Source organism: Bufo gargarizans, chromosome 6, assembly GCF_014858855.1.
Source record: "Bufo gargarizans isolate SCDJY-AF-19 chromosome 6, ASM1485885v1, whole genome shotgun sequence".
NCBI classification, from domain to species: Eukaryota; Metazoa; Chordata; class Amphibia; order Anura; family Bufonidae; genus Bufo; species Bufo gargarizans.
The window spans coordinates 324370541-324397111 of record NC_058085.1 but is presented as its reverse complement, the minus strand read 5'-3'; the positions used below and the strand labels follow the sequence as shown (position 1 = coordinate 324397111).

Here is a 26571-nt window from a genome sequence, read left to right as displayed (position 1 = left end):
TAATATGAGGTTATATTTATTAGGTTCCTAGTAAAAAGCATTGACAGGGCTGGCATAATGACATACAAATCCTCCTTTGGCATTAGGACTTTTGCAGTAGTGTTGTGTGGAAATGTGACTATCGCTTCTCCAGTTTTTTGAACTTTGCTTCTGTAAGATAAAGAAAAAATATAAAATAAAACCTTCATGAACATGATACTACAGGACACTATAATAGTAATTGCAGGCAATACAAAGATCCAGCAGGGTTCAGCAATCTACAGCACTAGAGCTGTTGTAACACTACATCTCCCAGCATGCACTCTTGCTAGTCTGTTCTCGGTATTCCTATTTAAAGAGGACCTTTCACTCGTATACAAACTAAAAACTAACTATCTGTGGGCAGAGCGGCGCCCAGGGGTCCCCCTGCACTTACTAGTATGCCTGGGCGCCGCTCCGTTCGCCCGGTATAGGCTCCGGTGTCTCAGCGCCGTCTGTTGTATTGGACTGATTTTTGTAGGAGGCGTGTCCCTTGCTGCAGTGCTGGCCAATCGCAGCACACAGCTCATAGACTGGCTATGAGCTGTGCGCTGCGATTGGCCAGTGCTGCAGCAAGGGACACGCCTCCTACAAAAAATCAGTCCAATACAACAGACGGCGCTGAGACACCGGAGCCTATACCGGGCGAACGGAGCGGCGCCCAGGCATACTAGTAATTACAGGGGGACCCCTGGGCGCCGCTCTGCCCACAGATAGTTAGTTTTTAGTTTGTATACGAGTGAAAGGTCCTCTTTAAGGTGTGACACAGTGAGAGGAATGGTCTGGGAAAACAGGTATTTTCCTCCCAGCGTGTGCTGCTGGGCTGATTTGCAGCCAGGTGGGGCAAATACCGGGCTGGATTTTAATTGCCGTTCCGGGTTTTTGGCAGCACCTGGCTGTCCTAAATAGGCAATTGGGCTCAGCAGCAGGATCTCTGTGTTGGGATCTGAGGTTTGGTGCCAGGTTGGAGGGCTGAGATCCATGGGCCGAGGAAACAGGCCCCCTAAATCCTGCCGTGGACTGCTGGGAGGCAGAACTGCCATCAAGGTGACCTGTCTTATAGGAACTTTCCGATTTGTGTGAAGTAACACCAAGACTGCAAAGTAACGCATTGTTTTGTGCATTTGCCTCAAGTGTGAATAAACACTGAAGTTTTGCGTCTGTACTGCGTCCGCTTACCCTATCTACCAGAGCGAAACCCCAAAAAGGGAATTAAGCATGCTGGGAGTGCCACCGATTGCTAACCGCTGAAATGATTGGGGGAATTTATCAAAGACGTGCGGGCACATATGAACATGGGACCAACACAGATGTCTTCAGCTGCCAAGCGCACATGCAACAGGTCCGCCAGTTACATAGGTGCAAATCTGCTGACAGAGCCGGCCACTGTAAAAGTGATGATCTCTGCTTGGCCCTGTCAATCACACTGGAGAGGGCGTGGCAGTTGCAGAGAAAGCAGAGCCTCTAGGTGTAACGGCAACGCCCCCAATGCTCCTAAAGGCTCATTTGCATATATTTAAAGTTACATTTTCTCAGTAATGCAGGCACATAGGAACATGGGACCAACACAGATGCCTTCTGCTGCCAAGTGCACATGTAACAAGTCAGCCAGTGTCATAGGTACAAATCTATAAAGAAAATATAGTCCCAATACCTATGGCAATGGTGTGTCGCAGCGATTCCCAAAATGTGAAGTGGGTCCAGATCACAGTTCAGACCATGCGTTTTTTGAGGGAACGCGCATTTCCTATCTAGAAGGTTGCACCTCTTCAATCTCGAACCATCCAATCTCGAAAACAAGCAGTCAAGGCTGTCTTTAGAACTCTGCCCGACCCGGGTTTCGCTCAACGCTTTAACAGCGTGGAGGTCGGAGCCCGGGTCGGGCAGAGTTTTAAAGACAGCCTTGACTACTTGTTTTATCTCATGTTTGTGAGTATAATAAATCTTTTTATACACCGACCTTGTTAGCGGTGCTTCACTATTGGAGCGATTGATTGTTTTACTGGTGGTGAAGGACGAGGGAAAAAAGGAGAGCCGTGGAGTTTTAAGATGTGCCTATATATCAAGCTGTGCTTGTGAGTACAACTACACAAGGATTTATTGGTGATCTGCAGTGCTTCACTATATGCATATTTTCTGACATCCCATAGGAACCTTGGTTTGGTGACACTGGGACCTTATTTACTTGCTTGTGTCTTAAATATTGGATGGTTCGAGATTGAAGAGGTGCAACCTTCTGGATAGGGAACGCGCGGTCCCTCAAAAACGCATAGGTACAAATCTGCTGACAGATGCTTTGATACACAGAACTGGCCAGTAAGATACCAATGAGCAATAAAACACAAAATCGGAATGCGGCTGTACAATACAAATAGAACACAAGTGTCAAGAATAAATAGGCTCCTACATGGGACAAACCCAGACACTCAGCATATACACAGATAATACAAACATGTAAATCCAAAAATGTATCTTTATTGAAATCTTTAAATAAATAATATAGATGCATAAATTGGCAAAGACAGACACAACCACATGGAGAGTGCACAAAACACATCAAGTTATAGCATTGCAAGTAGTGGAAAAGGTGGGATGGAAAAACACGTATAAATAAATACAAAATCAAGCCATGTGGCTCCCACACCTAGACAAAAAAAACATGATTCACAACATATACACAATACAGACCCGGCTAGTCTCACCTCCTAGAGACCCTGACATGTAACAGGTCAGCCAGTGTCATAGGTACAAGTCTGCTGACAGATGCCCTTTAAGAATTCTGTTTGTACAATGACAAAATGGCGTTACCTACAAGTAGAAGTCATTGGAACTTACCTAATCGCTTTGAATAAGCATCCAGCTTGTACGCTGCATTTTCTAGAGATGCCACTTGCTCTTCTATCTGATTTATTTGTTCAAGGTATGGTTGGAGACTCGCATCTACAGGACAAAACATATAGAAGATCTTTCGGTCAAATGGTTGCAGGGCTGACCATAGTAGCTTATATAACCCTTGGATCAGTAGTCCTTCCAGTTCCAGACTATAGAAATATTAGGAAATACTTCTTCTTAATATGCAAATTAGGCCTTTAGTGCAATGCCTGAGAGATTTTAAGAACAGGCAGATATCTTGTCAGCATCTGGCTGCAGGAAATAAAAGGTGTCTACTGTATCTTAACATGTAATATTGTACTTACACTTTTTATTCAAGTCTTTGAGATTTCGACTGATATTTCCAGCAATATCTTTCATCTCCATATATTTCAAACACGTGAGCTTATTCATATTTTCTAGAAGTTTGTAGTCTTCACTTGTGGCTGAAACAGCAATTTAGGAAAGATTAAAAATAAGTAACAGAAGCCAAAAAGGTTATAGCTAGGGATGAGTCGATTCGCTAGGGACATCCGAAGTCGATTCGCATAAAACTTTGTTCTAATACTGTATGAATACAAAAAATTAAAAAAAAGGGACCATCATGCCCAGTCTGAAATCAGCATATACAACCCATGTTGTGGCAACAATACGAGGGTCAACCTATAAAGAATCACAAGTACCAGCTACGAAGCTGATGCGTACTATTATCAAATATCATAAATACTTTATTCATTACAAATCATGATATATATCAAGGACATAGTCATTAAAAACCAAGTGAACATATAGCCTGATGTCATTATAGAAATAAAGAGAGACCTACCAAGACAAGTGCCGTATGTCAGCAAACAGGATGGCACTACCCCAACGCACGTTTCGGCGTGCCTTCGTCAGGGGGTAACGCCATAGCTGTGGAACATAGGTTATAACCCCCTCCCCCCCCAATAGAACGCTTGCCTGCTAATTCATTCCCTAACTCACCTGGAAGCCAGCTGGCTGCGCCGTGAGCGGATCGCAGCGCACGGTCCCGTCCCCCCCGGCCGGCATCACATCGCCACACCCCCGCCACGTGACAACGTGACTTGGTGGATCGACGTCAAGACGCCGGGCGGGAGGGGCCGCGCGCACACATCCAGGGGAGGAGGGAAACAAACCAGGCCACCAGCACAAGGAAAAACACCCCCTCTACTGGCGGTCAGTGTACAAGCATATCACCGTCATCACAGCTCCTTCATTATTATTAAAGGGACAATACTCTGTGCCTACCCATTGCATATATTTAAAATATTAATGTGCTCATATAAAATTAATAAAGTTGTGAAAATTAATAATAAACACTAATAAAAAAAACATATAAATAGAATAAAGTGACAGGCAAGTGATTGCATATAGTGCAGATTATATATATATATATATATATATATATTTTTTTTTTTTTTACATACATACACAGTACAGACTAAAAGTTTGGACACCTTCTTATTCAAAGAGTTTTCTTTATTTTCATGACTATAAAAATTGTAGATTCACACTGAATGCATCAAAACTATGAATTAACACATGTGGAATTATATACATAACAAAAAAGTGTGAAACAACTGAAAATATGTCATATTCTAGGTTCTTCAAAGTAGTCACCTTTTCTTTGATTACTGCTTTGCACACTCTTGGCATTCTCTTGATGAGCTTCAAGAGGTAGTCACCTGAAATGGTTTTCACTTCACAGGTGTGCCCTGTCAGGTTTAATGAGTGGGATTTCTTGCCTTATAAATGGGGTTGGGACCATCAGTTGCGTTGTGGAGAAGTCAGGTGGATACACAGCTGATAGTCCTACTGAATAGACTGTTAGAATTTGTATTATGGCAAGAAAAAAGCAGCTAAGTAAAGAAAAACGAGTGGCCATCATTACTTTAAGAAATGAAGGTCAGTCAGTCCGAAAAATTGGGAAAACTTTGAAAGTGTCCCCAAGTGCAGTCACAAAAACCCATCAAGCGCTACAAAGAAACTGGCTCACATGCGGACCGCCCCAGGAAAGGAAGACCAAGAGTCACCTCTGCTGCGGAGGATAAGTTCATCCGAGTCACCAGTCTCAGAAATCGCAGGTTAACAGCAGCTCAGATTAGAGACCAGGTCAATGCCACACAGAGTTCTAGCAGCAGACACATCTCTAGAACAACTGTTAAGAGGAGACTGTGTGAATCAGGCCTTCATGGTAGAATATCTGCTAGGAAACCACTGCTAAGGACAGGCAACAAGCAGAAGAGACTTGTTTGGGCTAAAGAACACAAGGAATGGACATTAGACCAGTGGAAATCTGTGCTTTGGTCTGATGAGTCCAAATTTGAGATCTTTGGTTCCAACCACCGTGTCTTTGTGCGACGCAGAAAAGGTGAACGGGTGGACTCTACATGCCTGGTTCCCACCGTTAAGCATGGAGGAGGAGGTGTGATGGTGTGGTGGTGCTTTGCTGGTGACACTGTTGGGGATTTATTCAAAATTGAAGGCATACTGAACCAGCATGGCTACCACAGCATCTTGCAGCGGCATGCTATTCCATCCGGTTTGCGTTTAGTTGCACCATCATTTATTTTTCAACAGTACAATGACCCCAAACACACCTCCAGGCTGTGTAAGGGCTATTTGACCATGAAGGAGAGTGATGGGGTGCTGCGCCAGATGACCTGGCCTCCACAGTCACCGGACCTGAACCCAATCGAGATGGTTTGGGGTGAGCTGGACCGCAGAGTGAAGGCAAAAGGGCTAACAAGTGCTAAGCATCTCTGGGAACTCCTTCAAGACTGTTGGAAGACCATTTCAGGTGACTACCTCTTGAAGCTCATCAAGAGAATACCAAGAGTGTGCAAAGCAGTAATCAAAGCAAAAGGTGGCTACTTTGAAGAACCTAGAATATGACATATTTTCAGTTGTTTCACACTTTTTTGTTATGTATATAATTCCACATGTGTTAATTCATAGTTTTGATGCATTCAGTGTGAATCCACAATTTTCATAGTCATGAAAATAAAGAAAACTCTTTGAATGAGAAGGTGTGTCCAAACTTTTGGTCTGTACTGTATATCTATATTTCTATCATAAATAAATACTTATCAGTGTAATTCATATTATATTTACATGTATTCTACACAAATACTTAATCAAGGGACATGCATAATATATTGACCTGATTGGCCACATAAAAAAATTAAGAAGTGAGAAATGAGAATGAAAAGGAGAAATTCAAAATAATAATGAAACAAAAATAATGGAACTGATAAAGCAAAAATAGGCATTATATATAAAACAGTGATATACACAAGTGTATAGTGATTAAGAGCAGCGATGTGCTACATAGTATGTCACAATGGATGTCAAATCTATATAAAAGATGACTATAAATGAGATCAATTCACTAGCAAGAAATGAAATCAACAAAAATGAGGAAACCATGAAGATAAATAATAATGCACACCGTGCCAAAGAAAATATGATTAGGAACACATGTAAAATTAAAAACAATGGTGCTAAATACATGTGAAGACAAATGCATTATTTCTATAATGATATCAGGCTATATGGGTAGAAGTTGTGGTGATTTCTGACGTTCTTTTCGACTAGTGGGTATTATTCTGTTAACCTGCTGTCCCCCATGTATACATTATGTAATTATATGTGACCTACCTTTGTGATATTTATTGATTCATTATATATATTAATTTATGAAAACACTGTCTGTAGCCTATGTCCCATCAGGGTGGCGTTTTTCTCTGTCCACTTGGTTTTTAATGACTAGGTCCTTGATATATATATCATGTTTTGTAAATAAAGTATTTATGATATTTGATAATAGTACTTAGTTCGTTTCTTCTGTAGGTTTTAATACTGAATGGAGCAAATGCTTCGTACAGTATTAGAATGTATTGGCTCCAATGAGCCAAAGTTATTGCTTTGTGAAGTCTCGCGAGACTTCGGGTAATAACTTCATAAATTAAGTTGTTCTGTGAAAAAACATTTGACGAACTCGAATTCGGTTCCAAATGGTACCTTGGAACCGAACCCGAGTTCGGGAAATGTTTTTTTACAGTACAAATATATTTATGAAGTTATTGTGTGAAGTTTCGCGAGACTTTGCAAAGCAATAACTTTGGCTCATCGGAGCCAATACATTCTGATACTATATGGAGCTCCTGCTCCGTACAGTATTAGAACAAAGTTTTATGAGAATCGACTTCGGATGTTTCGTCCGAAGTGGATTCGCTCATCCCTAGTTATAACTGGTCAGCGACAAGACGTGTGCTATGGAAAACAAATATCTGGATGCTGTGAACACAATTTTGGTTTGGCTCCTTCAGGCTCCTTTTTCACACGAGCAATACAGATCGTGTCAGAGTCTGTTCAGTGAAAAAACTGCTGATTTTGCATGCAAGTTGAATCAGTTTTTTCTGCGATTGTGTATCCGTTTTGTTCGCCCACCTTGCAAACGTTTTGCATTGGTTTGAAGAAAAACTAAATAATAACATCCAACATCTTCTAGCAACCATCAGTCAATGATGGACTGCATCCGGAAGACATGCACGTGCTGTCATTTGTTTTCCACCGACTTGAAAGGACTAGTCCTGAGTGAGAAGCAGATGAAGATAGAACATGTTGCAATCATTTCTGAACAGATATATGGTCAGTAAAAATGATGCTCATGTGCTTATACTCATTGAAATGAGTGAGTCGGGATTCAGTCCAGATGCTGTCTGTTCACAAAACGGACTGAATCTAGACAGAAAACGTACTCGTGTGAAATTAGCCTTAAAGGGGTTGCGCACCTTCAGGGCAGGTTTTGTCAAACCCCCCTTCTTCAGCAAACCTGCGAAAAGAAGCATACTTACCTGCTTTCCAGCACTGGCTCCCGTCTCCTTCTCTTCCTATCCTCGGCTGCTCTGCTGAGCTACTAGGATGTTAAAGGGGTTTTGCCATCTCAGACGATGGGGGCATATCACTAGAATATGCCCCCATGGTCTCATAGGTGCGGGTCCCACCTTCTACAATGAGAACGGAGCAGAGAAATTAATGAATGCGCAGCCGCCCTCCATTTATTTCTATAGGGCTGCCGAAAATAGCCGAGCCTATTTCCGTCTGCCCCATAGAAATGAATGGGAGCAGGGCGCGGGCGTGGTGTGCTCCCATTCACTTCTATGGGAGCAGTGGGGAGCCACAGCTCTCCCCGCTCCGTTCTAGTTGTAGGAGCCTGGGACCCGCACCTATCAGACAATGGGGGCATATCCTAGCGATATACCCCCATTGCCTGAGATGGGAATACCCCTTTAACTTCAGTTTTGACGCTGCTGCAGCCAATCATTGGCCGCAGCAGTCATCTGGTGCCCTTGCATCATTTTACTATTTTACATTTTATTTAACACAAGGGGAGCAGGTCATCACTGGGGCCAGCGATTGGCTGCAGTGGCGTCAAAACAGAAGTCTACAGCCTGAGTGCGGCAGAGCAGCCAAGGCCGGGGAGAGGGTGAGCAGGGATCCAGCACAGAGAAGCAGCTAAGTATGCTTCTCTTCACAGGTCCCCCGAAGGTGCACAACCCCTTTAACTATACAGTTCAAAAAGTGGTCATCTCTTTGTTATTCTCTGGGTTTACTGAATGGACCTCACATTTAGCATATAGACAGGGACTGGCTTTATGAGAGAACTTATTCAAAGGTATATTGCTATGGCATATCCACAGTATGTGCCATAAATACCTGATAGCGGTATGACCTGATTCTGAATCTCACACTTCTGTTGAGAACTGGGGTATCGCGAGCCTTTTCTCATGTTGTGAGGCGGCCACTTTATTCAGACAGGCTGAATGGAGAGGTGTCCACACATCTATGTGGTTCTCTCGATTCTCTTCTATTGGAGTTACGGAAACAGATAAGCATGTCTATAATAACAGATATATGTATTATGCCACTTACCTACGAGCTCACCGGTGAGATAACATGACATTTTACTAAACATATCCCTGCAAAGCTCATTGATATCCGCTTCTGGTGGCTCCACCGCCTCTTCTGCCGTTTCGACTGTAGAATCATCTAAAGTGCATGAAATATATTTGTAAGGATTATTACACTACACAAGATATAAATGGGTCGGGTCAAGTTTTAAAGGGCATCGGTCAGCAGGTTTGAACCTATGAAACTGGCTGACCTGTTGCATGTTCGGTTGGCAGCTGAAGGCATCTGTGATGCTCCCATGTTCATATCAGACAAGGCCAGGAGTCATCACCTTTTCACTTGCTGGCCCTCTAGGTGTAATGGCAACGCCCCCGTTGCTCCTAGAGTCTCATTTGCATATATTAAAATGTCATTTTTTTTTTCCAGCAATGCAGATACATAGGTACAGTTTCATAGGTACAAATCTGCTGACAGATACCCTTTAAAAGTTATCCGCTATCCACAGGAATGGAGTGCTGCCACTCCATCCATTCTCTATAGGACTGCCAGACATAGCCAAGCTCTGTACTCTGCTATTTTTGACAGTCCCATAGAGAATGAATGAAACAGCGGATGTTAGCCAATAGCATGCAGTGATGGGGACAAGCCTCCATAGAATCGCAGGTGATGCTAGGAAAGCTCGTCCCCATTGCGGGATGTTTTGATCCGCGCGACGGGGAGATGCATCGGCGGCCGTGCGGGCATCAGGAGCAACACAGGTGCCGAGGAGCAGGGCAAGTATAATCTATATGAGGTGCCCGGGCATTGGGGGAAGGGGGGAATCATTTTAGGGGTTGAATAACCCCTTTAAATCTTTTGATCTTGCTTTGCACTTTACATTAGCTTTCTTCTTTTTATCAGTTTTTTTTTTACCCTAACAAGAAAAAAACAGGGGAAAATTTATCAGGAAAGAATAACTGGCACAGTTGCCCACAGCAACTTTTGATAACTCTGCCTCATACAGTAGACTTTATTTTGTTTTCTTGCATACCACTGAACAAAGTTTAACTTTGCTTTGGTGATTAATCAGCTTATAAGATCATTCAGGAGAGGACAGAGAGGGACTACAGACCAAGCCATCAGACGACAGATTTCACAGTAAATAGCATTCTGCAGCCTGCTATGTACTGTGCTACATAGAAGTACAAAAAAGTACTGCAAACATCTTTTTTTCAGCCAACTATAAGTGCATTTAAGTAAAATAACATGACCCAAGGCTATTCATAGTCTTTAAATGGTTACTAGCTTTTCTTACAACGGATCTCCGCCAGCCCCCATTATATAGTTAATGGGGCCGGACAGTGATGCTTTAGTTTACGGCAATGCTAGACTGCAGAGAGATCAGCAGGAACAGCCTGCCGGATTTCAATTGCTAATGTAAAACTAGGGTAGTATGTTTTTACAGTGAAAAATGTCTAGTTATCCTATAATTAGCTGCGTACCAGAGACTGCACAGCTATGTAGGCAGGTTATAACTCAGCCCAAGTGCTACATTCACAAGCATACAGGTTAGTACTGTAATATCTTTCATCATCCTGGGGCTGATTCTGAGTAAAGGTTAGGAAGGAGATTCTCCTCTACTTTCTGAGTGTGCAGTGGATGGCAGCTAGTCTCCACCAACCATGTCTGAGAGAACTGCAAACCAGATATTCAGCAAGGACAGAGGAAAACTGCTAAAAAGTGCCAGAGACAAGTGATATAATGGCCAGAAATAGTGTTATTTCTCATGCATACACGCTGTACTATTGATTAATGTAAAGTTTGTTGAAAGCTCAGTGATGATTTAAATAGGTTTTTCAAGACTTTTATACTGATGACCTATCCTCTGGATAGGCCATCAGTATCTGATCGGTGGGGGTCCAACACCCGGTATCCTTACCGATCAGCTGTTCGAGAAGGCACTGGAACTTGCAGTAGCGCCACGGCCTTCTCGCTGCTCACCAAGCACAGTGCCGTACATTGTATAGCTTCAATGGGGCTGAGCTGTGCCTAAGCCATGTAACCAATGAACCTGACATCATATCGCTTAGGCCTGTGATGGCTAACCTCTGACACTCCAGCTGTGGTAAAACTAGGACTCCCAAGATGCCCACTCTTTCTTGGCTGTTCTCAGAATACCATAGAAATAATAGAGCATGCTGGGAGTCGTAGTTTCACCACAGCTGGAGTGCCGAAGGTTAGACATTACTGGCCTAGGCTAAGCTGCAAGAACTACTGCAAGCCCCGATGCCTTCTCAAAGAGGTGATCAGTGGGAGTCGGGGTGTCGGAACCCCAACGACCAGATATTGATCACCTGCCAGAGGATAAAGAATCAGTATAAAAGTCACAGAAAACCCCTTTAAGGAAACTAAAATGAACAAATGACTTCATGCTTCACCTTGTGATGTTGGAGGCTGAGATGCAGGAGGTGCTACTACTGACTGCTCCTCTGAAGATAACTTCTCTGCTCCCCCTGGTTCTGCCATACCAAGAAATGCTTGTAGTGGCCTTGAGAAGAAATAATGTTCTGTGGAAAATTACATTTTGATTACTGTAGAAAAACAAACAGCCACTAAGATAACATCAAGAAAGCAGTATGAAGGCTTATTCAAGGTTTTGTGTTTTATACTCTTTGTTGTAAAATTTTTGTCTAATTATATTATCAAACTTACATCTTTAAAGGGGTTTTACAGAATTAGGAAAGCATGTCTGACTTCTTTCAAGAACAGCTGTATACCTGTCCACAGGTTGTGTAAGGTATTGCAGCTCAGCTCCATTCACTTCAATGAACCCATTGGACAGGGGTGGCACTGTTTCTAGAAGAAAGAAGCAATATTTTCCTAATCCTGGACAACTCCTTTAAGTTGAAGGCGTTTTTCTTTTTTAGTTTTTTTTTGCAAAATTGTAATGCAACACACATCCAACTGGTCATGTGACCCTATCACGTGCAGGGTCTTGGCATACAAAAGCGCATACAGCACAAACCCCATGGATGATGTGGCCATATTGTTTACATATGGCAGCCGGCTTGGAACAGAAAAGCAGCCGAGTATTGCTAACAGTAGACACGGTTTTTCCAGTCACACCAGTGGCGAAGGATTGAAGGGGTATTCTCATCTTCTCTAACTAGTAAATAACTAGGGTATTCCATCGCTCTGTGGTCTCAGAGGATGAAGACATCTACATTGCTGGTTCAGTGCTGTGGCCCCTTCCTCGCACACCTGGTGCCCTCGGCCTAACTGGCCGTGCAGAGGGAGACAGCCGGCCCCATTCACTTCACTGCAGTACCCCTGAAAAGCCAGGTGGAGGACACCACTGTGCAGGGAGAAAGGGATATGGCGTTACATTACACCGTCAGTATACATTCTTGGGTATATCAGCCTTTATAATCCTCCCACACTCCGATTTTAGATTTTGTACCTCGGAAATTGTGAACCACCCAATATAAGAACAATTTAGTTATGTAGGAGAGAGAGCAAATGGTTTGTCTGATTCTTACAGAAAAACCATCAGGATAAAAAGACTAATAATTGGTATAAAATACTAGTATAGGACACAGAGAGCTGCAGTAAAGGGCGATAGTATCATACAATTGACATAAACCTTTCGGCAAGCGTGACGAGACTGTGTGCACATTGCCTCCAAGTCTTATTATTCTGTCTATAGTAAATGTCACAAGATAAAGAAATGTCACATCTCACAAAGGGAGAATGCAACATTTTGGCAAAAAATAAAATAAATCTGAATCAGAAAGTCAGAATGAAGTGGGGGGAAAGTGACATCAGTGTGTGCATCATGGTTATGCTCAAAAGCCACTGAATAAATGATCTGCCTCTGCTTTTCATTTCAATAAATGAGCTCCTAATGTATTATTATTATGAAATAACAGCACTATGGTTATTACGTTTAATGACTGATGGCCCAAATCATGGCCAATCTGACCAAGGACAACATCTGCATGGAGGTTGTATGTTTTCCCCATGTTTGTGTGGGTTTCCTCCGGGTTCTCAGGTTTCCTTCCACACTCCAAAGACATACTGATAGGTAAGGCTACATTCACATTTGTGTTGTACTGGCATGCACAGGTTTTTTAAGGCAATGGGGATCCAGTGGTGCACAGCCCTGTCCAGCTATTCCAGATGAGGTGAACTCCAGCAGGCTGTTCTTCTGCCAGATATAAAAACACAGATGTGGAGGCAGCCTTACTTAGACCGTGAGCTCCATTGAAGACAGAAAGCAATGATACTGTCTGTAAAGAGCTGTGATATATGTCAGCGCTATATAAGTAAGGCTGCATTCACATCTCCGTTTCAGAGATCATTTATGGTGAAAATTGGACAGATTACCACTGGACCTCATTGTACTCATCAGAGATGTGAACGAGGCCTAAAAGATGATAATTGCTCTTACCGGTAATTGGATTTTCCTTTAGCCTCCACAATGGCACCACCTGGAGGATATCCCGCCTTCTCAGGGACAGGAAACAACTGTGAGATCAGCCAATAAAGGGCCCCCTCCCTCTTACCTTCTCCAGTTAATAACCTAGGACTCAGAAGTAGTTGCAACAATTTAATAAAGTTTAACATGATACAACCAAAACATAACTTACTTCAGTTATATGAACAACAGAGCGACTGGGTGGGAATTCCTCGTGCCGTGTGGAGGTTAAAGGAAAATCCAATTACCTGTAAGAGTAATTATCATCTTTTCCCCACGCCTCCACAACGGCACCACCTGGAGTATTAACAGAGTAAACATTAGGGGGGGGACAACTGCAGACAAAACCTTTCGACCGAAGGATAAGTCCTTGTTGACGGAAATATCTAACTTATAGTGCTTAAAGAAAGTAGAAGGGTTCAACCAAGTGTCGACCCGACAAATTTCTTCCAGAGAAGCGGAGGCAACCTCCGCCCAAGACGCTGCCAATGCTCTGGTGGAATGAGCCTTCAGATTAATGGGAGGAGAAACTCCCTCTCTCTCATAAGCCAGAACAATACACAACTTAATCCACCAAGTTATGGATGCCTTGCCAGCTGCCAACCCCCGATTAAGTCCCAGATATTGAATCAACAACTGGTTTGATTTTCTCAGGTTCTATGTAGATTCAAGGTACTGTAGCACACATCTTCTGACGTCCAGGTTGTGGAATAACTTATCTTTAATCGAAACTGCCTGGGAACAAAAGGAAGGGAGATTTGTTGTTGACAGTGAAACCTAGACACAACCTTTAGGAGGAATTCTGGGGCATGTCTCAAAACAATTCTATCATCAAAAATTGTTAGGTAAGGAGGCAAGATAGAAAAAGCCACTTTCAGAGGCCGATCTTGGATGGACAGGGAGTAGAACTTTTTTTTACCTTCCTGTTTTTTCTCGAGGCAAACAAATTGATCCCTGGAGGACCCCACTAGGCGCAGATCTGACTGAACACTACTGGATTCAGACTCCATTCTCCTTCTTTTAGTTGGCCTCTGCTTAAAAAGTCTTCCTTACCTTTTATGTGGACGGCTGAAAGGGACAAGAGGTTAACCTCGGCCAATCCAAAGATCTTCTCTGTCATTAGGGAGAGAGAGAGACTCCTGCTTCCCCTCTGTTTGTTCAGATAAGCAACTGTGGTGGTGTTGTCTGATTTGACAATTCTTACATGCTTTAATCAAACCGCGGGAGCGAAAGCTTTTAGGGCCTGCCAAACTGCACTCAGTACCCGCATGTTGGAAGAAGCTCTTTCCAGTTCTGCCTTCCAAAGGCCTTGCTTCATGGCACTCTCCATGTGGGCTCCCTAACCCTGCTTGCTGGCATCGGTTGTGATGACTACCTGATTTGATTGTCGCCATTCTACTCCTCAGGGTAGATTTTCCCGTCTTTTTCACTGAGAAAGAGAGGCTTTCACCTTTGTCGAAATCTTTACCTTCTTGTTTAAAGAGGTTTGCTTCTTGTCCCAAACTCTCAACAGAAACGACTGAAGGACCCTCTAGTGGGCTTGTGACCATTTCACTGATGGAATAGTGGAAGTCATGAGACCTAGCACTGTCATGATCTCAATGATTGAGCATGTCTTTAGCTGTTGAAATTTTTGGATTTTCTGGATTAGGTCTTCGCGTTTCTTATCCGGAAGGAAAGAAGACATCAGATGAGAGTTTAGCAGTACTCCCAGGAAAATTCTCCTCTGTGAGGGAAGAAGACAAGATTTCTGCTGGTTTATGATCCACCCTAGAGCTGAAAGGTTGTCTGCCACTGTCTGGAGCTGAAACCACAGGAGACTCTCTGTTGGTGCCGCAATTAGGAAGTAATTTAAGTACGGAATCAGTAGGATTTCTGCCAGGTGAAAGAATTTTGTTACATTCCCCATAATCTTTGTAAAGATTTTTGGGGCCGAATAAAGGCCAAATGGCAGAATTTAAAATTGGAAATGATGCACTCTTCCCTGGAACCATTCTGCCATCCTCAAATATTTCTGATTGTCCATGTTGATTGGGACATGGTAATAGGCATCTAAGAGGTCTAATGTAATCATAAAGCAATCCTTTGATAGAAGATTGATTACAGATTTTACCATCTCCATCTTGAATTGCTTGTATACAATGTACTTGTTCAATTTCTTCAGATTTATTATTGCTCGGAAAGAACCATTTCGCTTTATTACTAGGAAGATTGAAGAGTAAAATCCCTTCCTTTGTTCCTTTAGTGGGACCTGTGCTATGGCTCCCTTTTGTAACAACAGAGCGATCTGCTGGTCCATCGCTACTTGATCTTCTCCTTTTAGAACATGATTTTCCAGATACCTGTCTGGAGGGAGATGCAGAAATTCCAAACGGTACCTTTCTTTTAAGGTTGAGAGTACCCAAGGGGAGGCATGAATTCTTTCCCAGGCCGGATAAAAGTGTTTCAATCTTCCCCCCACAGGCCTTCTGGCGTCATTGGGAGGAAGGACGTGCGGCTTTATCAGGGTTGAACAAGAAACCTTTATTTTACCCCTTAGAAGATTGCCAGGAAGAACCGGGTTCTTTTTTTCTTCTGGTCAAATCTATTATGTCTTTGGGGGCGAAAAGGAGCGTCTCTGGCGAAAAATTTTTGATTCCGTCAGGAACACCTTTTTTCTGTCCGAAGCTTTTTCTAGGATGTCGTCTAATGCGGTGCCAAAGACGCGATTGCCATCACATGGTAGGAAACATAATCTAGAGAACCAGTTCCATTGGCAGCCAAACATGCCCACGCCATGACACTACCACCACCATGCTTCACTGATGAGGTGGTATGCTTAGAATCATGAGCAGTTCCTTTCCTTCTCCATACTCTTCTCTTCCCATCACTCTGGTACAAGTTGATCTTGATTTCATCTGTCCAAAGGATGTTGTTCCAGAACTATGAAGGCTTTTTTAGATGTCGTTTGGCAAACTCTAATCTGACCTTCCTGTTTTTGAGGCTCACCAATGGTTTACATCTTGTGGTGAACCCTCTGTATTCACTCTGGTGAAGTCTTCTCTTGATTGTTGACTTTGACACTCATACACCTACCTCCTGGAGAGTGTTTCTAATCTGGCCAACTGTTGTGGAGAGAGTTTTCTTCACCAGGGAAATAATTCTTTGGTCATCCACCACAGTTGTTTTCTGTGGTCTTCCGGGTCTTTTGGTGTTGCTGAGCTCACCGGTGCGTTCCTTCTTTTTAAAGGGAACCTGTCACCGGGATTTTGTGCATAGAGCTGAGGACATGGGTTGCTAGATGGCCGCTAGCACATCCGCAATACCCAGCCCCCATAGCTCTGTGTGCTTTTATTGTGTAAAAAAAACCCGATTTGATACATATGCAAATTAACCTGAGATGAGTCCTGTATGTGAGATGAGTCAGGGACAGGACTCATCTCAGGTTAATTTGCATATGTATCAAATCGTTTTTTTTACACAATAAAAGCACACAGAGCTATGGGGACTGGGTATTGTGGATGTGCTAGTGGCCATCTAGCAACCCATGTCCTCAGCTCTATACACAAAATCCCGGTGACAGGTTCCCTTTAAGAATTTTCCAAACAGTTGTTTTGGCCATGCCTAATGTTTTTGCTATCTCTCTGATGGGTTTGTTTTGTTTTTTTCAGCCTAATGATGGCTTGCTTCACTGATAGTGACAGCTCTTTGGATCTCCTCTTGTGAGTTAACAGCAGATTCCAAATGCAAATAGCACACTTGAAATGAACTCTGGACCTTTTATCTGCTCATTGTAATTGGGATAATGAGGGAATAACACACACCTGGCCATCGAACAGCCGAGAGGCCAATTGTCCCATTACCTTAACAAGTGGGAGGCACGTATGCAAACTGTTGTAATTCCTACTACCGTTCACCTGATTTGGATGTAAATACCCTCAAATTAAAGCTGACAGCCCGCAGTTAAAGCACATCTTGGTAGTTTCATTTCAAATCCATTGTGGTGGTGTATAGAGCCAAAAATGTTAGAATTGTGTTGATGTCCCAATATTTATGGACATGACTGTATTTTAGATGCAGTGTCTCCAACCATGACCTCAACCAGATTGCTCTGCGGGAGGCCTTGGAAAGAGCTGCCGTCTTAGATGATAGCTTCACCATATCAGCTGAGGCATCTGCCAAGAAGTTAGAGGCTTGTTTGAGCATCGGGATGGAAGCTAGAATGTCTTCCCTGGGAGTGCCCGACTCGATGTGTTCTTCCAGCTGTCTCAGCCACAAAGACAGAGTCCTAGCCGTGTAGGTCGCTGATATTCCTTGCCTTAACATGGCTGTTGAGGACTCCCAGGTTTTTTTAAGGAGGGACTCGCATTTTTTATCCATAGGGTCCTTGAGCAGCCCTAGATCTTCAAACAGTAGTGTTGATTTTTTGGAAATCCTCGCTACCGGGGCGTCTACCTTAGGAGGCTTGTCCCAAGAAGTCGAATCCTCTTCAGCAAATGGATACTTTCTTTTAAACATTTTTGAAGCAGATTGCCTCTTCTCAGGGTCCTTCCACTCATGTAAAGGAGTTTTAATGTTGTTGTGAACCGGAAAAACAAGTTTTTTTCTGTCCACAAGCCCCGCAAACATTTGGTCTTTGACATAGGTTCTCTAGGTTCTTCCAAATTAATTGTCGCTCTGATAGTTTTTAATAGAGATTCAGTCTCTTCAATTGAACAGAGCGGCCATCCCGGAGCATTTTCTGAGACATTAAAGCTTGTGTCAGAAGAAACTTCCCCTTCATCGAAGTCAGAAGCCTTCTCTTCAGTAAGGGTATTTGAAGTGGAGGCCCTAGAAGGGATGGCGGACACTTTTGCCTCAACCGCCGCCACGACTTCATCTTTAATCATGGCCCTCAGGCTCTCTACAAGGGAAGGAGTTTCTTCAGAGACTACCCTGTTAGAACATCTTGGGCACAGTTTTTTTTTTGGAAGAAGCCGAGAGACCTTTTTTAACAATAAGCACACTTCTTTTGGGACGGTTCCCCTTTAATGCTTTCTCTCTCCTAGGAGACACAAGGAAAGCAGAGGACTTTTTAGATCTATAAAAGATAGGCCTAATAGAGAACCGTCACCCAGGAGGAAGAGTCTTTTGTGCACATAAGGGAGGACAGTGAACATATAATAACGTAGTCCTCAGGGAGGAGGCTTACCGACTGGAGGGCCTGGAGGCATCAGTAGATTTGCGGGTGGTCTCAGTCTCCTGTAGAGACATTCTGCCAAGGAATTGCTGTCCACTGTGGAAGGGAGAATATGTGAGGACCGGCGTTCTCCCCTTTTACTTCCTGGTTGGCGTCATGACGCTGACGCTTTTGTCCTGATGTCGCCGCGACTAGAGTATACATGAACGTCCCTGGCCCAAAGGAACGCCCCCTTTTCCACTGCCTTGCCGGTTCCACCGGAACACGGGAAAAGAAGGCCGGGAATGCCGACACACACTGGACTTACACCAAGAGGAGGGAGGAGCGCACTGCTTTGCTCCGCGACCCCTCCTCCTGCAGCGGCCCTCCGGACAAGCCGGGTTAACAAACCTGAAAGGCCCTGCACTTACTGCTGATTCACGATCCTACCTTCAGAGGCACAGAAAACAACTGGAAAAGGTAAGAGGGAGGGGGCCCTTTATTGGCTGATCTCACAGTTGTTTCCTGTCCCTGAGAAGGCGGGATATCCTCCCGGTGGTGCCGTTGTGGAAGCATGGGGAAAATAATAAAAAAAAAATCAATATCAGGTTAGTGAGGGTCCAAGTCCTGGCACCCCCACGATCACCACTGATCTCCAACTGAGGACTTATGCACACAAACGTATTTTTTTCTGTGTCTATTTTTTTGTTGACCGTTTGCGGAGTGATTCACTTCAAGGAGGCCGCAAAAAAAACAAAACGGAAATTACTCTGTGTGCATTACTTGTCTGTATGTCCACATGGCCCTTCTGGAAAAAAGTTGAACATGTCCTATTATTGTCTGCATTACTGACAAGGATTGAACTGTTCTATTAGAGGACAGCTGTTCTGCAAAATGCGGTATGCACGCAGCCGGTATCAGTGTTTTGCGGATCCGCAATTTGCAGACCGCAAAACATCAGACGGTCGTGTGCATGAGCCTGGATGCAGGACAGGAAGTCAGTAACTTCCCTATTCCTTCCTATGAGAATGACATTGAGGCTCCCATAGGTATACACAGAGAAACCGGCCTACTGTCCACACATAAGATGCTTTTTAATTTGGAGATCAGAGTGCTGGTCACATGACACAGCTGAGGATCAGAAGGGAGGTTATAACTCACAAATACAGCCACTGGTAAAAGGATTACCTTCACTACAGTTTACATCATGTAACTTTCTAACCGGTCAGAGAATAAAGATTTTTGCGAGTGCTTCTTTAAAAAGGACACTAAAAATGCAGCAGTTTTGCACAGAAGACGTAGTTTGAAATCACCCTAAAAGTGCATTCACACGACCATGCTGTGTTTTGTGGTCCACAAATTGTGGATCCGCAAAACACGGACATCGGACGTGTGCGTTCCACATTTTGCGGAACGCACAGGGCCGGCGCTTCTTGTTGCAAACAAGAATAGGACATGCGCTATATATTTTGTGGGGCTGCGGAACGGAACTACGGATGCAGACATTGAAATGAATGGGTCCGCACCCGTTCCACAAAATTGCAGAACGGATGCAGACCCATTGATACGGTCGTGTGAAAGAGCCCTAAATGTGTTAAAAATGCAAACTGCTAAAACTTGCTGATATACTTTGATTATGATAGCTGCCGTTATTTCTCTTCGTGCTTTGGTCTTCTTCACTTCTGGATTTGTTCTGACACAGTAAGGGAGCCTTCCCATTTCTCATGCCGGCATGTGTGCAATTCTGGCAGCAATGGTCTGGTTTCTGCAGCGGGAGGTTTCGGCCTGGGGGACATCCACACAGTGTGTAAACTCTTTGGATTTGGCCCCATTCACACGGCAGTAGTGCCACCGTGCCCATGTTGCACACTGCGATGCGGAGTTCATATGGTCAGTGCCATGTCTTACAGACATGAGGTTTGCAGTCCACAACAGGGGCGCGGCGGTGCTACGGCCATGTGAATGGGGCCTTTGCTGGTATTGATGCTGTGGATTTGCCACACACAAAGTGGATGGGACTTTAGGAAATCTCATCTAACCACTATGGAAAATAATAATCTGCAGCGTAAATTGATCTGTGGTGTGGGTTTCATATCTTTCCAGTTATTTGGCAGAGCTTCATCCTTTGCAATGGTGAGTGTGAAAGCTGCACCAAAATCCATGATGAATCCACATGTAACACTTGCAGATTTTGCCACGGATATTTCGCCCCTTGTAGGAGCCGACAACCCCTGGGGTCTTACTCCTAATCAGTGCCTCTGAACATAAAACCCCCACTCACCTGTCCGCTGTCCTGCTGCTGTTTCTGGGCCCTGCAGAACCAGGAAACGGCTTGGTCCCATGACAGCAGTGATGCATCCATCGTTCAAGCCTCTGTGACCCCTCAGGCTTGTGAGTGGCTGCAGTTGTCAAGGGACCAAGACACTTCCTAGTCCTGAAAGGCGCAGGAACGGGACAGTGGTGGGTCTGCAGACAGGTAAGTGTTTTTTTTTCTTTTGAGGAGCACAGGTTAGGGCCCCAGGGGTTGTCTTCCTCCCGATCTGCTGCAGATTTTCTGCAGCTGAAATGATAGGTCATCAATATCAGGTAAGAGAAGGGTCTGTCACCCAGGACCCCTGCCGATCAGCTGTTTGAGAAAGCAGTGGCGCGGCTTTTCCTAGGCCAAGTGACAACGCGTTCATCAGTCATGTGGCCTAGGCTCAGCTCAGCCCCATTAAAGTGAATGAGGCCAAGATGAGATAGTAAGCACGGCCGCTATACAAAGTACAGAGGTGAGCTATGAAAAACCGCAGTATTCAACGGGGATCTGCTGTCCCTACTCTAACAGCTGATCGGCGGAGGGAGTCGGACCCCCTGCTGATAGGATATTGATGACCTATCATGAGAATAGTCTATTAATATAAAAGAATTCTCAGATAATCCCTTTAATGTCTGACCACTGAAAAAGTGTCAGCAGTACAGGGGACCACAACGCCACGTCACGTCACCTCATGCCACTTAGACGCCGATGGTCAAATATCGGTGGCATTCTCTAGCAATATGCCACTAAGGTCTGTCCTGTGACAAACCCTTTCACAATAATAGTTAAGACAATTGACCACGTGTGCAGGAATCCATGCGCCACGGTACAGAAACCGCACATACAGCAATGCGATCAGGAGACTCCGGCAACATTAAGGGGTTCTCCAGGACTACAAAAAGATGGCCGCTTTCTTCCAAAAATAGCACCACCCCTGTCCACAGGTTGTGTGTGGATTTGCAGCTCAGCTTCATTGAAGTGAATGGGGCAGAGTTGTAATACCACACACGACCTGTGGACAGGTGTGGTGCTGTTTTTGGAAGAAAGCAGCCATCTTTTTGTAGTCCTGGAGAACCCTTTTATGTATCGTGTATATCACTATTGAGCCCACACAAGCTACAGAGCATCACATACACAGCACAGGATCCAATACTCATTGTAAACCGCACACGGTTACAGCCTGCACAGACAGCATGCGGCCCCGCATACACAGGAAATACGTGCGTGCCGCTGTACATCCACACCTGGCCGTCACTAGTCTCACCTAGCGGGTAGCGGCGCGCTACTTCCGTATTTACATCCCGTCACGTGCTCAGACACGCCCCCTCCCCTATAGCACAGAACGTTAGGTTCGGAAGTAAGAGGGAACAACCTCTGCCTCGCAGCGTGTCTGCGTTCCTGCGCCATTTTGGCAATGCCCTATCTCGTTAGGTTAAAGTAATAGCTAGTCTCCGACAAAATGGATCATTAGTCCTGAAATCACCTTGTCTAGTGCGAATGCGCAGACGTTACGGGTGATCTGTTAAAGCCCTGGTCTGTGTGGCAGTCACCCCTACAGGGCGCTGTGGGCAATACCGCAGCATGTAGGTGGCTGGAGCGGATCTTGCCCAATATAGAGCCCTGGCTGTGCCTGGCATGTGATGTCATTTCCTGAGCTGTGACTTGCTGGTAAGACATAATGTGTGCGGCAGGTTCCTGTCTGTCTGAACTGTTCCTGAATGCATGTTCTAGCATTGTCATTAGCACCTGGGGCTGGCATACAGCCTCTGGTAGTGGTTGGCATGGCTTCTCTCCTGGTTGTCTGGCATTGCCCTAACGATATTGCACACACTAATGAATGCCCTCTAAAGGGTCATTACCATTGTGCCCTCCAGCCTGGAATTGGCGTTATGACTAGTGATGAGCGGCAGGGGTCATATTCGAATTCGTGATATTTCACAAATATTTTGTAGAATGTTCGTCGAATAATCTCGAATTTGAATATTCGTTATATTCTACCTTTTTTTTTTTTTTTTTTTTTTTTTTTTTTTACTCGAAAATCGTCAAGGTAATCGCGTAATACGCAAATATTAAAGGGAACCTGTCACCGGGATTTTGTGTATTGAGCTGAGGACATGGGCTGCTAGATGGCCGCTAGCACATCCACAATATCCAGTCCCCATAGCTCTGTGTGCTTTTATTGTGTAAAAAAACTGATTTGATACATATGCAAATTAACCTGAGATGAGTCCTGTCCCTGACTCATCTCAGGTTAATTAGCATATGTATCAAATATATTTTTTTACACAATTAAAGCACACAGAACTATGGGGACTGGGTATTGAGGATGTGACAGCGGCCATCTAGCAACTAGTGATGAGCGAACTTCTGTTTTAAGTTCGGCGTCTAAAGTTCGGCTTCCGGTTAGCGGAGAATCCCGATATGGTTCCCGATATGGATTCCGACTTCCGTTGTGGTCCGTGGTAGCGGAATCAATAATCGGCCATTATTGATTCCGCTACCACGGACCACAACGGAAGTCGGAATCCATATCGGGAACCATATCGGGATTCTCTGCTAACCAGAAGCCGAACTTTAGACGCCGAACTTAAAACAGAAGTTCGCTCATCACTACTAGCAACCCATGTCCTCAGCTCTATACACAAAATCCCGGTGACAGGTTCCCTTTAAGCGATCAATGCAGGCGTGGGTCAAAAATGAATATATAGCACTATAGAATATAGAGCTATATATTTGTTTCCGCCCGGCAGTGTGTTATTGAAAACAAAAGAGACCTTGCCCTGCGCGATTTAGTGCAGGGCAAGGGAGTGCATCGGAGCATAAGATGCTCCGATGCTAGCCTCAGGGGGTCTGTCTGGGTGAAAATAAGGGTATGTCCGGGTTCAGCTCTGAACCCAGACAACCCCTTACAGTTGCTTGTTACAAGCAAGAAGCGGGAAAAATCATGTGTTCAGATGGAAAAAATGACGAATATTCGATATAACGCATATATAGCACAATTATATTCTAAATATTCTCGAAGTGCCGATATTCGAGATAAAAATTAGCTTTTTCGAAAATGACTTGGCCGTTGTTCACAAGTATGACGCACGGTGCACACGCCGTTTTTCTGGTGCACTTCCCACGTTTCCTGGCCTGTGACGCATGGACACCTGTGTTGCCTCAGTGGTGCAGACTGGATTTCACATCCTGTATTTGAATGTGGTGCCCTGACCTTATAACGTATGACCGTGCCTGTAGCCATGCCTCATTCCCTTTCCTGTTTGTCTGTAAATATTTCAAGGTCTAGTTAAAGGGACAGGAATCTTGTAAAACTTGTTCAACCCTAAAGGGATTGTCCGATTGTTTGAAATTGCTGACCTATGCTCTGGACAGGTCATCAGAATCTGATCGATGGGTTCTGACACCCGGGACCCCCATCATGTATATCATTCACAGGGTCTAGGCGCAGCTCAGTCCCATTCAGCCGCTAACCAATGGATGCAATTTCCTTGGCAATCTGTGTCCGGTTGCTGCAGCCTCCTTAAGGGCACGGCTACACAGTGACATTTGTAGCGTGACAAAAGGGTACAACTAAACTGCGAATGTCGCGCAACCTTTTTTTTGTAATGATAGTCTATGGTGTCACACTGCGACTGCAACATGACAGTTGCACAGACTATCATTACAAAAAATGCTGCACGACATTACTGCGACAAATGTTGCCGTGTAGCCCCAGCCTAAACTACTGATGTGTGGCACAAATAGCTGTGGTCCATCTGATTTAAAATGTTGTTTCTCCTTGTTGATCTGAGGCTCCATTCTCGAGTATGATACTTTTGGCATTTGGTGCAATGAGGGCATCACCATTCCTCTTGTTGCACTCAAGCTCTGCTGCTTTCAGTGGTCAACCCCTCCCTTTCTGTTTTGATTGACAGGCTAAGCTACGAGGGTGGGGCAGGCCACAAAAATGAGTGGAGCTTGGATGCAACAACAGCAATGGTAACACCCCTATTGCACCAAAAGCCTAATTTGCGTATTAGGCAAAAGTTTCACAACTTGGTAATGGGGCCTTGGATAAGCAAACAGTAAAACAGCATTTTAACCTCTTCCCGACATATGACGTAATAGTACGTCATGGCGGCAAGTGACTTGCCGCATTTTGACGTACTATTACATCATGGTGATCGGGCGGGGACAGAAGCGGTGCATGCCCGATCACTGCAGGGGCCCGGCAGTCCCTGATAGCCGGGCCCCTGCTGTATCCGCCGGCATCGCTGTAAAAGCCGATGCTGGCGGATTAACCCCTTCTATGCCGCGGTCAGCGATGACCGCAGCATAGAAGGGGTTTGCGGCGGGTGAGGGAGCCCAACTATGTGTCTATGCGAACAGTTTGATAGGGAGGTCGCTGGTGACAGATTCCCTTTAAATCTCTGCTCCTTCTGAGCTCTGTTGTACACGGGGGCCATCTTATCAGTGACTGATAGCATTCCCTTTTATGTGTGTATATGTAGATAGCTGTCAGTCACTGAAAAGACGTCCCGGCGTGTACAACTGCTCTATAACATGCTGTCGGCAGATGGCAGTGCATTTCTTGGTGACTGGTTCCCTTTAAATAAACATTGCGGGCTCATGCACACCACTGCTGGATGTTTTGCGATCCGCAAAACACTGATACTAGATGGGGGCATTCTGCATTTTTCAGAATGTAATGTCCGGCCCCTGATAGAACTGTCTTATCCTTGTTCGTAATGCAGACAATAATAGGACATGTTCTATTTTTTGCGGAAGGGACATGGGGACACGGAATACAGACGGAGTCATTTATTTTTTTTGCTGCCCCATTGTGGTGAATGGTTCTGCATGCAGTCTGCAAAAAAAACGGAATGGACACGGAAAACGAAAAATAATTTGTGTGCATGAGTACACCAAGCAGAAAATTGTCAGGAAGGAAGGGTTCCTTACTGATAATTGTCTGCTCATCAGAAGAGGTGAGAGCTGCTTTTACATGAAGCAATCGCCTCCCCTGTATGGGAATGAGCTAATGCCTTTGCTTGTCCTCATACTGAATCATTGTTTCTGGGTCCCTGGTGTCTGCATCAACCATGAATTCGCCCAATGAACAAGTGCTTGCTCGCTCATTGGGTGATCGGCAGTCCCTCTACATGGGCAGATTATCGGGAATGAGCGTTTGTACTGACGTTTGTTACCCGTTACTGGCCCTACAGTTGTGCGGTGTAAATCTGCCTTCATCAGAGGATGTTGGATAACGGGGAGCGGTAAAGGAGGCATTTTTCTCTGATAAGTTACAAAGCTTCTTCTATTCACCGGCGCTATTGATTTATACAGAGTGCGTGGCACCGACAGGGACTATTGAAATATAAGAACATTTCCAATACTTTTTGTAATGTGATTTTATTAACATTTCCAGTCATTTTATTCTCCAGTATTTTCTATAAAGGAAACATGCATTATTGATCAAGATGACTTCCGAAGCCGCCATCACTCCATCTAAAAGCAGACTGCAAAACCCAGGATACAGAGACTTCTATTGGCTTAGGTCGTTTGTGGCAGGAGGTAAAACACACTTTCCTATCCTAACAATACAGAACTAAATGTTTTATGAACCTAAATATAAGTTGGTTGACCAAGAAGGAAGTGTCTGATACGGTAAAAGAAATGCAGAATGGCTGTAGGAAACAATGGCGGCATGCAGTTAGAAAATGCGTCCATTTCTCATGAAATTCTCTATTCTGAGGAATATCTACTTCTCAAATTGTCTGTCTGCATAGGGATGGAAAAAAAATACTACACAATGGACAGAGTCTTCTGCTTCCCGCTCTGTCCATTGTTCTGTGTCTAGCAGCCGCAGTT

At 44.3% G+C, this 26571-nt stretch overlaps 2 protein-coding genes across 6 annotated transcripts in view; one reads left to right on the top strand and one right to left on the bottom strand.

Annotated features, from left to right (window-relative positions):
- LOC122941384 (biogenesis of lysosome-related organelles complex 1 subunit 2-like) lies at positions 1 to 22320 on the bottom strand. Of its 4 annotated transcripts, none has more exons than XM_044298601.1 (6): positions 22202 to 22320; positions 11244 to 11372; positions 8848 to 8964; positions 3216 to 3335; positions 2854 to 2958; positions 1 to 150 (listed from the first exon to the last, which is right to left on the bottom strand). In XM_044298601.1, the coding sequence occupies exons 2-6, from the start codon at positions 11329 to 11331 to the stop codon at positions 119 to 121; spliced, it is 462 nt and encodes a 153-aa protein (XP_044154536.1). In that variant the 5' UTR covers positions 11332 to 11372; positions 22202 to 22320; the 3' UTR covers positions 1 to 118. The 4 variants fall into 4 exon arrangements, with proteins under 4 accessions (XP_044154536.1, XP_044154535.1, XP_044154537.1 ...); XM_044298600.1 differs by lacking the exon at positions 22202 to 22320 and adding an exon at positions 21983 to 22077; XM_044298602.1 differs by lacking the exon at positions 22202 to 22320 and adding an exon at positions 21853 to 21949.
- LOC122941383 (graves disease carrier protein-like) overlaps positions 22235 to 26571 on the top strand; it is a 27911-nt gene continuing 23574 nt past the window's right edge. Inside the window, exons 1-2 of one of the 2 annotated variants that reach the window (XM_044298598.1) lie at positions 22235 to 22386; positions 26159 to 26274. In XM_044298598.1, coding sequence (XP_044154533.1) covers positions 26181 to 26274 — 94 coding nt within the window. In that variant the 5' untranslated portion in view covers positions 22235 to 22386; positions 26159 to 26180. Of the gene's footprint in view, positions 22387 to 26144; positions 26275 to 26571 lie in introns of both variants that reach the window. The other variant, XM_044298597.1, reaches the window with a different exon arrangement.